This window comes from Odontomachus brunneus, unplaced genomic scaffold, assembly GCF_010583005.1.
Source record: "Odontomachus brunneus isolate Ranch 3 - 2012 unplaced genomic scaffold, Obru_v1 Obru_scaffold_168, whole genome shotgun sequence".
In the NCBI taxonomy this organism is placed as follows: Eukaryota; Metazoa; Arthropoda; class Insecta; order Hymenoptera; family Formicidae; genus Odontomachus; species Odontomachus brunneus.
Window position 1 is genome coordinate 233,461 of NW_022639618.1, and position 13,054 is coordinate 246,514.

General features: G+C 39.6%; 2 protein-coding genes across 17 annotated transcripts in view; one reads left to right on the forward strand and one right to left on the reverse strand.

The window, feature by feature from the left end:
- Window positions 1-13,054, reverse strand: part of LOC116851221 (nuclear protein localization protein 4 homolog) — a 42,557-nt gene that overhangs the window by 1,880 nt on the left and 27,623 nt on the right. For 6 of the 8 annotated variants that reach the window (XM_032830422.1, XM_032830420.1, XM_032830423.1 and 3 more), the window contains exons 10-12: window positions 1,874-2,025; window positions 1,616-1,754; window positions 63-388 (exon numbers count right to left, since the gene is read on the reverse strand). In XM_032830422.1, coding sequence (XP_032686313.1) covers window positions 63-388; window positions 1,616-1,754; window positions 1,874-2,025 — 617 coding nt within the window. Of the gene's footprint in view, window positions 1-2; window positions 389-1,133; window positions 1,503-1,615; window positions 1,755-1,873; window positions 2,026-13,054 lie in introns of those variants that run through there. The other 2 variants (XR_004379551.1, XM_032830427.1) reach the window with 2 other exon arrangements.
- On the forward strand, window positions 2,174-11,823 carry LOC116851222. Of its 9 annotated transcripts, none has more exons than XM_032830428.1 (4): window positions 2,174-2,586; window positions 6,249-6,578; window positions 7,751-7,900; window positions 8,043-11,823. In XM_032830428.1, exons 1-4 carry the CDS (start codon window positions 2,497-2,499, stop codon window positions 9,426-9,428), a joined length of 1,956 nt encoding a protein of 651 aa, XP_032686319.1. In that variant the 5' UTR covers window positions 2,174-2,496; the 3' UTR covers window positions 9,429-11,823. The 9 variants fall into 9 exon arrangements, with proteins under 9 accessions (XP_032686319.1, XP_032686322.1, XP_032686321.1 ...); XM_032830431.1 differs by having other exon boundaries at window positions 2,174-2,530; XM_032830430.1 differs by having other exon boundaries at window positions 2,539-2,684.

Below are 13,054 nucleotides of genomic sequence, written 5' to 3' on the forward strand. Positions count from 1 at the left end.
TAAACGCACGCGTCGGATCTGTCGTTAACACTCTTGATATATATAGTTTATATTAGGAGTACCTTGGCAAGTTGCACATTTCGCAAACTGCTAAATCCGCGGCATTAAGAAAAGTGCAGTGAGAACAGGTCCAGAGAGTTTGAGGTCGATCATCAGGCGGATTTGCTGCCATAGATTCTGTACCGACACTTGTTCCTCCTCCGCTACCCCCCACAGCCGCAGAAGACGACGTTCTCGAATTATTGCCGAAAGATACTTGCGGTGAACGTGAAGTGGAGGATGCGGATATGAGTTGCTCCACTGTTGCCCAATGTTCTGACTGCGCCCATTCTAGTACCTTCTGCTTATCCTTATTACGGATAGCCTCGAGCAAAGGCAGCATATAATCCTATGAGATAAAGAAATATCATGGTAATATATAAATACTGTAATGCAATATAGTATTAGATAAAATAATTGACAATAATGCAGAACAAAGCCAATTTCACAAATTCTAATAATATACTAATATCCTTGAAATATAGAGAGTAAAGGTGTTTGAATGTCTTTAACATAAAATTAATAGTCGTTAATTGTTTATTAAAAAATTGTTAACAAAAATTATTAAAAATCTATTGAAAGTTATTAAGGGTTATGCTCATCAATATATGTCAAGGTAAAGATATATTATCCTAGGAAATGAAAAGATTCTAAAGTGGTAGCTACAATTTTTGCTTCTATTGACTTGAGATATTAGATACATCATAGCCATAATATTGAAGAAAATATCAATTCGTTTATCATAATCATAATATATATAGATACATGTATAATATTAGAGACATAATAAAATAAATAAAAATAAAATCGAACAAGCTAATAAAAGTTAACACAAAAAATACTTTAGAGAAAAATGTTAGGAATATTTTATTCATTTCATATTTTCACATAAATACACACATTTGTTGTTTTCATTTGTAAAACTCAATTTTGAAATGAGTTTATCTTATGCTACAATTGGAAAATTCAAGATCAGCCTAAACACCTAAGATATATATGTCACATAAGATTCATACGCTAAATAGAAATTAAAAAAAAGAAAAAAAAAAAATATATATATATATATAAAATAATGTAGTAGTTATAAATTCGATAACATATTTTGTACAGGAAACTTTATTAATTTTCATTGTTTTAATTTTGATAAACTCATCACATTCTTTAGTAAGATGGAACATTTCAATTCCACGAGCGAAAATGCGTCAACTGTATGTGTATTAATAAAATATTATTCAATTTTCAAACAAAAATATATAGAAAATTAAGGATTTTTTAAATTTTAGATTTACGATTACATCTTTGAGTACTGACAGTAATTATTGTACTGACATTAATGTATTTTTTCAAGCTTCTTTTGTTAATAACTGTTTAATAAATAGTGGTTAAAACCTCTTGAAAGTAATTCCAGATTATGACCTTGATAGCATATTTTACAATCGTTAAAGTTCCGCAGTGAAGTTGGCCTTATTATGAAAAATTACCATAATAATTAGTAATAAAAATAATAAATAGCTAATGCAATTAATGATTAGTAATAACAATAATAATTCAGTAATATTAAGGTAAGTAATAATACCTTCATGGGGTACATGTCCATGGTGGCGATAAAGAGGAGCAAATGAAAGTCAGAAATTGCCTCTAAAAATTGATCTGTGTTAAACTGTTGCATGTAAGTGCACAATGCATTAAACTCTTGAACCTGACCATCAATATGCCTGAAATAAAAATATTAATATAATTATAACTCTTAAACACACACTATTTTTTTAAATGTAATTAACTGATTATACTGTTTGACATCAATCAATATATTTATTTCTTAAGATTATCATACCTGTTTTCAACTGGAAACGGAGTGATTTTGTCATCTGTGAAAAAAGTGAATTGAGGTGTGAGTGGTGTGGATGCGGGTACATCCACTAATAAATATTCTACTGGTAAAGGTCTTGCTAATCTCGGTACTTCGTTTCCATATGTGTCCTTCTCCTAAAAAAGAAGAAATAAATGTGGGTGTGTGTGTGTGTGTATATATATATATATATATACAGTGAGTGTAAAAAATATTCGTACACCAAAGATTGTCTTGATGAAGGCTTGGGTACGAATACTTTTTACACTCACTGTATATATGTGTACGTATATTTTTTTCTTCCCTTCCTTTTATTACTTTATTATTTTAACTGTCAATTTTATATAATCGCTCCATATGTCAACATCTATTTAATTATTCTCTTTATTTATGATTAGAGATGCGTCGTGACGTGATGTACGCGTCCAATGTTATGTCTTGTACACGCAATAAACACCGTCAGTTGCTGTGCGCAACGGTAGGGGCGACGATGACGGCAATAACGACAAAGAGGGAGAACACTTGGCGGGGGTCCATTAGACGAGATATATCTATAGTGGAGTGAGGGATGAAGACAGACGGAAGGAGCGAGACGAAAAGGGACCGGAATGTGGAGGAAAGAGGAAAGGAACGACGAAGCATGTAAGCGACTAGCGCGCGCTGCGGTATGTCGGTTGGTTGTCGCCGCCATGCTAGTGGTTAGTTTAGTGAACCAAACATCATGATGTGGCAAAATGTTCGCATGAGCTGAGGGTCCGTAGTAGCCACGCCGCGTTTAAGCCGGCGCGCCGCGTCGGTAATGTTATCACAACAGTATAACTCACTACGTTCGATAAATACGTAACGCAAAAAGTACAAATTTTATATATATATATATATATATATGTATATATGTATATATACATACACACATGCATGCGTAGAAGATGAGCGAGAATATATATACTTATTTACACGAGTAGAGAAAAAGTAAAATAAAAATGACCACACACACGACTAGATGGTGAAAAATTCGCGACGACGACAATGATAACGACGACGGCGGTGGTGACGCGACGACAAAAACTATATTGGTAGTGTTCGTAGTGGTAATGGTTGCTCGGTGGAATACGAGTGGAATCGTATGCGGCACGACGTCAAGCTCGATGTAAATCAAAGCTGCCGCCGCCGCCGTCGCCGTCAAATTACACGTCGACTGAACGAATGTCGTGTAGTGAACATCGCCGTGGCATGTGTCGTGAGTGACAAGTGCCAACGATCAGCCTCCATAGCGCGGCAAAGGCGATCGTGAAACATATACGGTACGGAAGCATTTACAGATCTATTGTCGAGGGGGGGAGGTGTATGTGTGCGAGAGAGAAAAAGAGCATTGGAACGTTTGCCAAAACATGTGTGTGTGCATGCGTGTGTCGCTATGAGAACGTTGTATAAATGTGGGCAAAAAGGAGACAAAGATCGACGTGTGAGAACGAGAGAGAGAAAGAATGAGAGAGAGAGAGAACCGTGGGTGCAAGCGAGAAGGAACGGTCGTAGTGCGCGCGCGTCTAGAGACAGGGGAGAGCGAGACGTTCCCGCGGAATCCACTTCGTCCAACACGCAGTAGTCCACGAGCGGTTTTCGACCTGAATGTTGGCGCGCGTCACGAATCGCGACGGACGTGGCGTAGCTATCGCGCGTAGCAGGTAAGCCGGCCCGATAACGCACCGAAATTCATCTATCACGCGTACGTAGAGCTGCTCATTATCACGTTGCGCCTTGCATGTATGTATCGCGTGTGTTGCGTGTACGTGCGCGGCTCGACGACATCGTGAAGAAGTATCGCGACACTCGATAATTCTTACCTTCTCCTGCCCCCTTCATCTTCTCATCCTCAGAACATGGCTATCCCCACTCCGCCTTTTTTGCTCGGCGCGCGCGAAAGAGGCATCGTGTGTTAACGAATGGCGAATACTTTCGAGGCGTCAGTGCTCCGATCGCACCGTGACGGTTTTGGCGGGATTTTCGGCGCATGCGCGTGAGCGAACGTAAGCCACGAGTATCATTCTTTATTCTGGATCTCTCATGAGCACGATAGCGACGCGGATGTTCTCGACGCAGTTTGTTGCATAATGACTTATTTATCGTGACGATATCACGATGGATGAATATATCGAATCGACCCAACTTTATGTAACCTAACCTAACCGGAACCTCGCTCGTGCGTGCACGCACGCAGGCACGACGCACGAGGTCGGATCGGCCTCTGAAATATGGCGAACGCGCCAACGAGACTCTAGATTTGCGTCCGATAATTTCGAGAATATCGTGGCGCTAATACGTTTGTGTGCAGATACACGTTCGTAAAAAACAGTGCACCGACGCTCTAATCACACTACCTGCACACAGAAAATACGCATTAATTACGCGCAAGAACAGGAAGTGACTCGACTATTCTGACGTGGATTACAGGTCTGTTTTTTCAGCTATGCTATGTTGTGCGCTTTTTAGTATTTAAAGTAAAATGAGTGTATATCTAAGATTTGGTCAAGAGAGAAGTAAAGAAATTTTAAGAGAATATATATATACATAAAGAAAGAGTGATGTGTGTGTGTATGTGTGTGTCTGTATGTATATATGTATGTATATATGCGCGCAGTTAGAAGGAATGAACCTTGTGTCACGCGTGACGTCAAAGGGTTAAGAAGCGCGAGCGCGTCGGTTCCGTGGACGAGTTCAAGTACGTGACGCTTTCCCGCCTTTTCACGGCGGTCAGTCAGCCAACTGCGGTTGCTCTCATTCGGCAAGAATCGCACAGCCGTACGGCGAGTGTTTACCGTCGTCACGTGTATGTATTGTGCGTATCGATTCTCTCGTTTCCCGAATCGCACAGCCTCCACTGCAAAAGTGAGCGAGTCAATTGATCAGTGACGTGCCGGACGGACACGGTAAAGAATACCGACTACGACAGATCACGACGTGCAATACGCTCTTGTTCGCGTGAGACGTATGAACACGGGGAAACGTCGATGATTCGATGACGCACGGAGTGAGATATGGGTCAAGGAATCACACGGTCCGACGCGGACTTGAAATCGGGAAAGTCCACAGCGACGGAATGACAGACGAGTTTACGACGACGGGTCGGCGGCGCCTAGATTATAGTAATCGCACTAAATACTAAAGGAGGATTTATAGAAGAGTGGTAGTTTGTATGTGTGTTGTGTATGGATGTGTGTGTGTGTGTGTGTGTGTGTGTGTGTGTGTGCGCGCGCGTGTGCGTGTGGCGCGCGCGCAAGAGAAAGAGCTAGGCCCGACAGCGGTATGTCCCGAACGTTTTGTTTACATAACGCGAATAATGATTCGACCTTTGAGAGCTCTTTAACGACATGTGAGATCTCATGTCTGAATTAGTCGTTCAGTTTTCGCGCGATAATGGTGCTTATAAAGGGTCGTTCCGCTTGTTATCAAAAACGTGACAATGCTATGAGAAATTCTCTTTGTTCTGCTGCACGTACGCGAAGTATAAGTCTTGCACACTCTAACCATTCATATTATATTTCGTTCACGCGTCACTCAAAGGGAGTAAACAGACGTCACATGTAACTCACGGAGCACAGGTTGCGTGAGTTTTTAGAGGTTAAGCTGTATTGGAGCGTTACACTAAAACGTTGTCGTCCGTTCGCGTTGGAATGTAAAGTTGACGCTACCTGCGTTCACGATTCATGAGGCGATATCGATATCAGGCGATTACCCGTGTAAATCAACGGAATGATGAATGAAACTGACATAAGAGAGAGACGACTCCGACAAGTGATAAAACGATCGAATGAATATCTCGCGCGCCACAACTCATGTCGTAAAACAAAAGCCACATTTCTCACGAAAAGATATGTCCACATCTTTCGATACTATCTTTCGATTGGTTTCAAAAACCGTGTGATTATTTATTTTTTTAAGTATTCCTGTTTTCTCGTCAAGAAAACATCGTAGCTTGTTCATGCGAAATTGTTGCATACTTGTATACTTAGCGTGGTGCTATCGCGTTTCTTAATTTTTAGCACTAGGACTTCGGCCCAACGAAATCCATCCGGGATCGCGATCATAGCGTGCGAATTGGAATATATATTACGTTATGACGATGCGTCTACATTTAATATCCCGATCTCTAATAATTTTACTGCTGAAATTAAGTCTTTATTTTTCACTAGAAATATTTTTCGATATTTTTTTGTATTTCTCGTCTTTACGGTTTTGTCCGTGTGGTATGTTCCGCGTACGCATACGTACATATGTGCGACGAAATCGTGAAGGGAAAGAGAGAGATAGATAGAGACACAGAGAGAAAGAGAGACGAAAGTATGCACGTTTATCATGCTTCCAGATGCTGGATCCGAGCGTGCTAACGGACCTGGAGGAGCTGACGCTTTGCAGTTACTGCAAGCAGAAGTACAATGACGCGGAGCAGTGCCCCAAGTATCTCAGCTGTAAGCATTACTTCTGCCTGCGCTGCATTGAAAGCAAACTGTTCACGGAGAAAGCAACGAGACGTGAGGTGTTGTGCGCACATTGTTGGAAAACGATGGACTTGGGCGACAAGGAGCCGGACGCTCTGCCGACTCACTCTCCTCTGCTTGCCCTCGCCAACAACCTGTCTCACCTCAAGCTCACGACGAACAACACGTCCTGCAAGCCCGGTGATAAGGAGAGAAAGGTAGCGATTTGTCACTCGATCTTATTCGAATCACAAGATTCCCGGTATATCTAGAAGTCTTGTTCGATCTTAAATCGATAACATAAATCGAAAACGCAGACATTCGGTTTAAGCATGATCGTCGGAGTAAAATAACCGTTACAAATGCGCGACAAACTGATCACTCTATTTAAAAAATCCAGCAAAGATCGATAAAAGATATATACAAATTTCATTAAAATACTATATGATTATTTAAACTTATCATTTTTACTAGAACTTGGCATTTTCACAATTCCTCACATTTCAGCTCATAAAAGAGTTTATTAATTTCTTTCGTTATATTGTAATTTTTAATAACTAAATATATTATATTGAACATTTATTCGAATATATCTTTTTATTTAATTTTATCATTTTTTACTAAAAATATAATTTAGTTACATAGATGTGTCTGACCTAACTCTATTAAATCTTTTAAGTAGAGCAAGTATGCAATTGCGAGTTTTGACTAATCTACAAATTAGATTTACTTAAATTTAACATGTGTCTTCATTGCCAAGTTACTATGTAGCTATAAGAAGTTGACATCAAGTCGATAAAAATATTTATGACACGATTTAAAAACTGATAATTCCATGTTTGTTCTCGACTCTGTTTTTACTTAGCTCCCTGATAAACTTATATCATTTCCATTTTGAATTAATTTCCTATTAATTGATGTTAATCGCGAGCGAAATGATCTGAGGACTTAACGCGACCATTGTGACAATACATCACGTACGATGAACGCAATGGATCCCTGTTGGCGCCGAGAGAGATTGGAGAGTACATCCGTTGAACAGCAAAACAGAGGGAGGTGTGCGTTATAAACGCGAAGCCATAATAAAGTAGAACTATTTCAACAGTAATAGGATGATGTTGTAAGAGCGCTGCTGCTCTATCTTTTTTTTACCAAGTGCGGGTGACTATCTTCGAGTTATAATTTCGCGCGATTATCATGCGCTTCGCGTCTCCCGCATTATTTTATTGAAAATTGCCACTTACCCCGGGATATATCAAATATTCGTGCAATAGACGTACGGAAGACACTCATTGTCCCTTGAAGTTTCATTTCAAGAGAATACAAATCTGTCACGTTTACATTGATACGTAGCAGCCGTTGATAGATGAACGCTTAAAACTTTTTGCAGAGCGAGAACTGTCACACGCACGGGATGCCGTTGGCATTGTGGTGCGCAACATGTTGCACGGCGCTTTGTAGGGCGTGTGCGACTCCGCAGGAACACCCGGGTCACCAGATCAAGTCGCAAACCGATGCCAAAGAACAGCTCATATCCGACGTAAGTGTCATTTCGCTCTCTATCAGTTTTCTTCGAGAAGCTGCACAAAAGCAACCACAACCGCGGAAGAATACCGATGATCCGGTGCACGAGAGACCAACTAAATTGAGATGAAAATGCATGACTTCATTTATTTGTACAGGTACAACTGGAGTTAGTTGCCGTAGGTAAACTGTCGACGGAGATTCAAAGACTGGCTATGCAGCAACGCGAGTTTCTTATCAAGGTGCTGGAAGCGTGCGTGACGCTGAAGACTCATGTGGAGACGGACCTACAGAATGGCTGGAGCCATTTTCCCGAAATAACGGATGCGCGCGAAACCTTGGGTAAGACGAAGGCTGGCTTGCAAATGAGTGAAACACCGGGCGACGTGTACAGTCTGCATACACAACTTGTACTCGAGAAGCAAAGGTTACAGTCCAAGTATCAAGAAATGATGTTGCAATGCCAGTTGGACGATTTGATTGGGAATTCCGGCGTGATCTTCGATTTCGCACTGCTGAAGCAGGCATTGGCCGGCATTCATACTGGAGATCCGATTGTCTCTCAAGGAATGGTGGGCAATGGCGGTCGATTGCAGAATCATCTAGCGGCCTCGCAGAATCCGATACTGTTCCTCGCAAATTATTGCATGTCGCAATTATATACGCGCCATGTTGTCAGTAAGCAGCAACAGCAGCAGCAACAACATCACATGCAGAACGGCACCATCGAATACCATTCGAGCATGATGCCGCAGCAACAAGCGCCACCAGGTTCCGTTCACGTCCATCAGGGTCCACCACCGCCGCCACCGCCGGCTCAAACAGGCCCACCGCAGCAACTTCTTATTCCACCCGGCTCACCGTCCGTTAAAACCGTACCAGCAGCGGCATCCAACGCTATGCTACACCCGCAGCAGCAGCAGTCAACGTTCATGCCCGACACGGTCGGCACCGGTGGCGGCGGTAGTAGCTTGGTGACCGTACACTCGTCCCCTCAACCACCGTCTAGTGGAATAACAGCAGCAAGTCTGCGCGGCCCTACGAATCCGTATCCCCTGTACTATTTCAACATCCAAGTGAACGGTTCGCCGCATGGTCGCATCGTGATTGAAGTAAGACCGGACGCGGCGCCGAAGATGTCAAAGAACTTCAGCGTGCTGTCGACAGGGGAGGCCGGCATTAGCTACGAGGGCTGCACGATATTCCAGTGTTGGGAGGGCGAGTCTGTGATCACGGGCGACTTTGAACAGAACAATGGTCGCGGCGGACGCAGCATATTCGAGGACAGCTATTTCATGCCGGACGACACCAAGTTTCCAGCGGTGAGAGGCGCGGTAGGGATGCGACGTACGCAAAAGCGGCACGATAACCTCGGCATGGTTGGCTCGCAGTTTCGTATAATATTGCAAGAAATGCGCGGATTTACTGGCATCTTCGGCCACGTGGTCGAGGGGCTGGAGTTGGTAGAGAAGATATCTACATTCGGCGATCAGACCGGCAAGCCTACTAAGAATATTCTAATTACGAAGTGTGGCAAATTGTAACGATTACGCGATTGTTATTGCGCGATTGTTGACAGTACCGTTTTGGAGAGAGAAGGCTAAGTAATACCCTGTTACATAAACAAGCCGTAACGTTTTCTCGCTATTAGATAGCTGAAGAACAGAGTCGCGACGGTACCCCCAAATTGTGCGAGCGCGCGCGCATACGTTCGGCTATAAGAGATACTTATACGTAAGAAAAATATAAAAAAAGAACGGGGTAGAATCGCGTATATATAATTGTTTGATGCGCGATAAGAGACAACTCTCAGACAGCATAAGATTTCTAGGGGATGTTCTGAAAACATTCTGAGGACATAGGACGTTCTCAGAATATATTTAGGATGTTCTATAGAAATCTGTGTTATTTGGGTTATTATCATATTATTGAGTATCGCAGTAGATGTCTCCGCTCCGGAGGTATCGTTGCGATGATTATTAGTTCCACGAATCCTCGAACGCTCCATACGAGTCACGCAACTTAATTAACTGTTAACAATAGTGTCTAAAAAGAGATGTCGAGTCTATATTTTTAAAACGTGGGCGCGTGTGAGAAGATAAAAAAGACGAAATAAAGATCCATATTTTGCTATTGACCGGGAATCTAACAAGATTCTGTATCTAAACAATAACGACGATGATCGACAACACACATACGTACCTCAAAGATCGATCGTGATATCGATTACGACTTCTAGCTGATACGACGATTTCTTTTTTAGCGAGAAAAAGGTTCGACATTTATTTTGGCTATCGACGTTACTCCGCTATTATATATCGTTATTTATAATTGATAAAATGTGTCGCGCGTACCGACTGTGAGTGAGAGAAAGAGAGAGAGGGGGGAGGGGGAGGAAAGAGTGAGTGAGCGAGTGAGAATCGAACTGCTATGCGATCGAACAGCATAGTTCTCCATCTGTGGGCGCAGCTGATATTTTAGATCGTAGATAGTGAATAAAGAAGAAGCAACACGTGTAGACTTGGCCAAGTGTATACGCATGTACATACATTTGTGCGAGCGTGCGCGCATGCACGCACACACAATACCCAATAATCCTATTCGTGAAACTATACTTATGATTGAACGAAAAATAACGCACGTTGAGTACAACGACTTGTACGATTCTTTCGTGAATAATATTACACGGATAAACGAGCATGCGCGTGCGCACTTTTGCTTTGTCTAAAAGTCGTGTCTCGCAATTCCGTATACGCAGGTCTCGTTTAGAATATTAGTTGAAAAGAGACGACAAAAAGAAGCGATACGTAGCTAATGTAGAAAATATAATCTACGTATAAAGCACCTATCGGCATAGGTGACTATCACGCGTGTTCCATTCCAAGGCTACAAGGAAAGGAACTAAAAAGGGAAAAGAGGAACAAAAAGAGACATTCATCTCTCGCGCGCGCGCGTTTCGCGAGAAAGAATTCTGCCGCTCGCTCGAATACGCGAGCCGTTCTCTTTTCGTTCTTTCGTATCCGAGATATATAGCGAACCGACATGAATTAATTGTATTTAAAATTAGATCTCAATACGCAAATGTATGCAAGGCCTAATTACTACTACTACTATTACTATACTATTACGCTACTACTATTACTACTATTGCACAGATCGTAAGCCTCATCGTCGTCTATGCGAGAAACGAACGAAAAGAAAAAAATGAAACTGTGCGAATATATATTACATATATGTGTGTGTATATAACCGTATACACATACACATATATGCATACAGAGTGTTCTATTTTAATGAAAATAGTTGTATATCTTAAAAAGCACTCGAAATTGTAGCGCTTCCCGAGATATGCAGCTATTGAAAAATGTTTCAGATCAAAGCAGTCCCCAAGTTCGAGAGGAATATATAACAATAATGTTATTATGGTCTTAAGATATTTTTTTAACTTGAATTTTTTTTACTGGATTCAGAAATTTGATTTTACTTGTTATTCTGTGTATAAAAACTTTGAAGTATTTTACATTTTGTTCAAATGTGTCAACGTGAAATATGAAATATTTTGTAAAATATTTATTTTTCGATAGTTTCAATATTTTTACATATGTACGATTATAATGACAAAGAATCAATACGTATATGAAAAGACAAAGAAACATCGAACAAAATTTTATTGCATTTTGTAGATATATTGAAGCACGTATTACAAATATTAGTAGCGTTAATTGATTTCTGTCTTATCATTCTACATATAAAAGCATTAAAGTGAGGACACCGGGAAGTAATTTATACACAATGATAAGTAAATCGAAAATATTTCATGTTCCATATTGGAAATATGACACGATATGAAATAACGAATATCTTGAGATATATTCATTTCTTGATCTTTAGTAATTTTATATACAGAATGACGAGTGAAATTGATTTCTGAAAAAAAAAGAACATGATGCCATTTAAAATACTAAGGTTGATTTTGAAATGATTAAAAAAGAAAATTTCAAAACCATAATATTGTATATACTATGTATTCGTCTTAAAACTGGGTTTTGGTCTGAAAGATTTTTCGAGATATCTAGTGTTTTCCAAGATATCCCCAGTTGTATTAATTAAAATAAAACACTTTGTTAATATATGTAAAATAAGAGTGTATATATATATATATATATATATATATATATATATATATATATAAATAATATATATATACACAGGGTGGCTCACGTAAAGTGTTACAAACTAAACTCTAAACATATTTGTCTTATCAAAAATTTGTTCATGAGAAAATTTCATGAGAAAATTATATTCGAGGGGCCTTTCTAACTACATAAACAAAAATCTATTTCCGTCCCCCCTTGAAGAGGGGCGGGGGGTAACTTCAAAGTTTCAAATGGGGTCCCCTATACAATGTTACATATTTGAATTCTACGAGAAAAAACAAATAAACTTTGTCTGAAACATTTCTTTGGAAAATGCTCCTATCAAAAATTATAAACATTTAAATTTTAATGTAATTAAAATTTAATGTAAGAATGCATTGAAATTAATGATAAATTAAATAAGACTCATAGTTTTTCTGTTTTGTTTTATTTTATTAAATGTTCGAACTGTTGACCATTAACATCTAAACACTTATTAATTCTTTTTACAAAACTTTGCCAGAAATGTTGTTTAGAGTTAGGCAAAGTTTTGTAAAAAGGACTAACAAGTGTTTAGATGTTAATGGTCAACAGTTCGAATATGTAATAAAATAAAACAAAACAGAAAAACTATGAGTCTTATTTAATTTATCATTAATTTCAATGCATTCTACATTAAAATTTAAATGTTTATAACTTTTGATAGGAGCATTTTCCAAAGAAATGTTTCAGACAAAGTTTATTTGTTTTTTCCCATAGAATTCAAATATGTAACATTGTATAGGGAGCCCCATTTGAAACTTTGAAGTTACCCCCCGCCCTTATTTCAGGGGGGTGGAAATGAATTTTTGTTTACGTAGTTAGAAAGGTTTCTCGAATATATGAAACTTTCTCGTGAACAACTTTTTAATAGGACAAATATGTTTAGAGTTATCAGCTTGTAACACTTTACGTGGGCCACCCTATATATGTATGTATGTATGTATGTGTATGTATGTATGTATATATATATATATATATATATATATATATAT

What these genes read in the sequence shown, in the direction of transcription:
- LOC116851222 (XM_032830428.1), top strand. Translation starts at nt 2,497, where the DNA reads ATGTGGAGGAAAGAGGAAAGGAACGACGAAGCATGTAAGCGACTAGCG. An exon ending in CCGGTGATAAGGAGAGAAAG is followed by an intron (nt 6,579 to 7,750) that starts GTAGCGATTTGT and finishes AACTTTTTGCAG; the next exon opens with AGCGAGAACTGTCACACGCA. An exon ending in AAGAACAGCTCATATCCGAC is followed by an intron (nt 7,901 to 8,042) that starts GTAAGTGTCATT and finishes TTATTTGTACAG; the next exon opens with GTACAACTGGAGTTAGTTGC.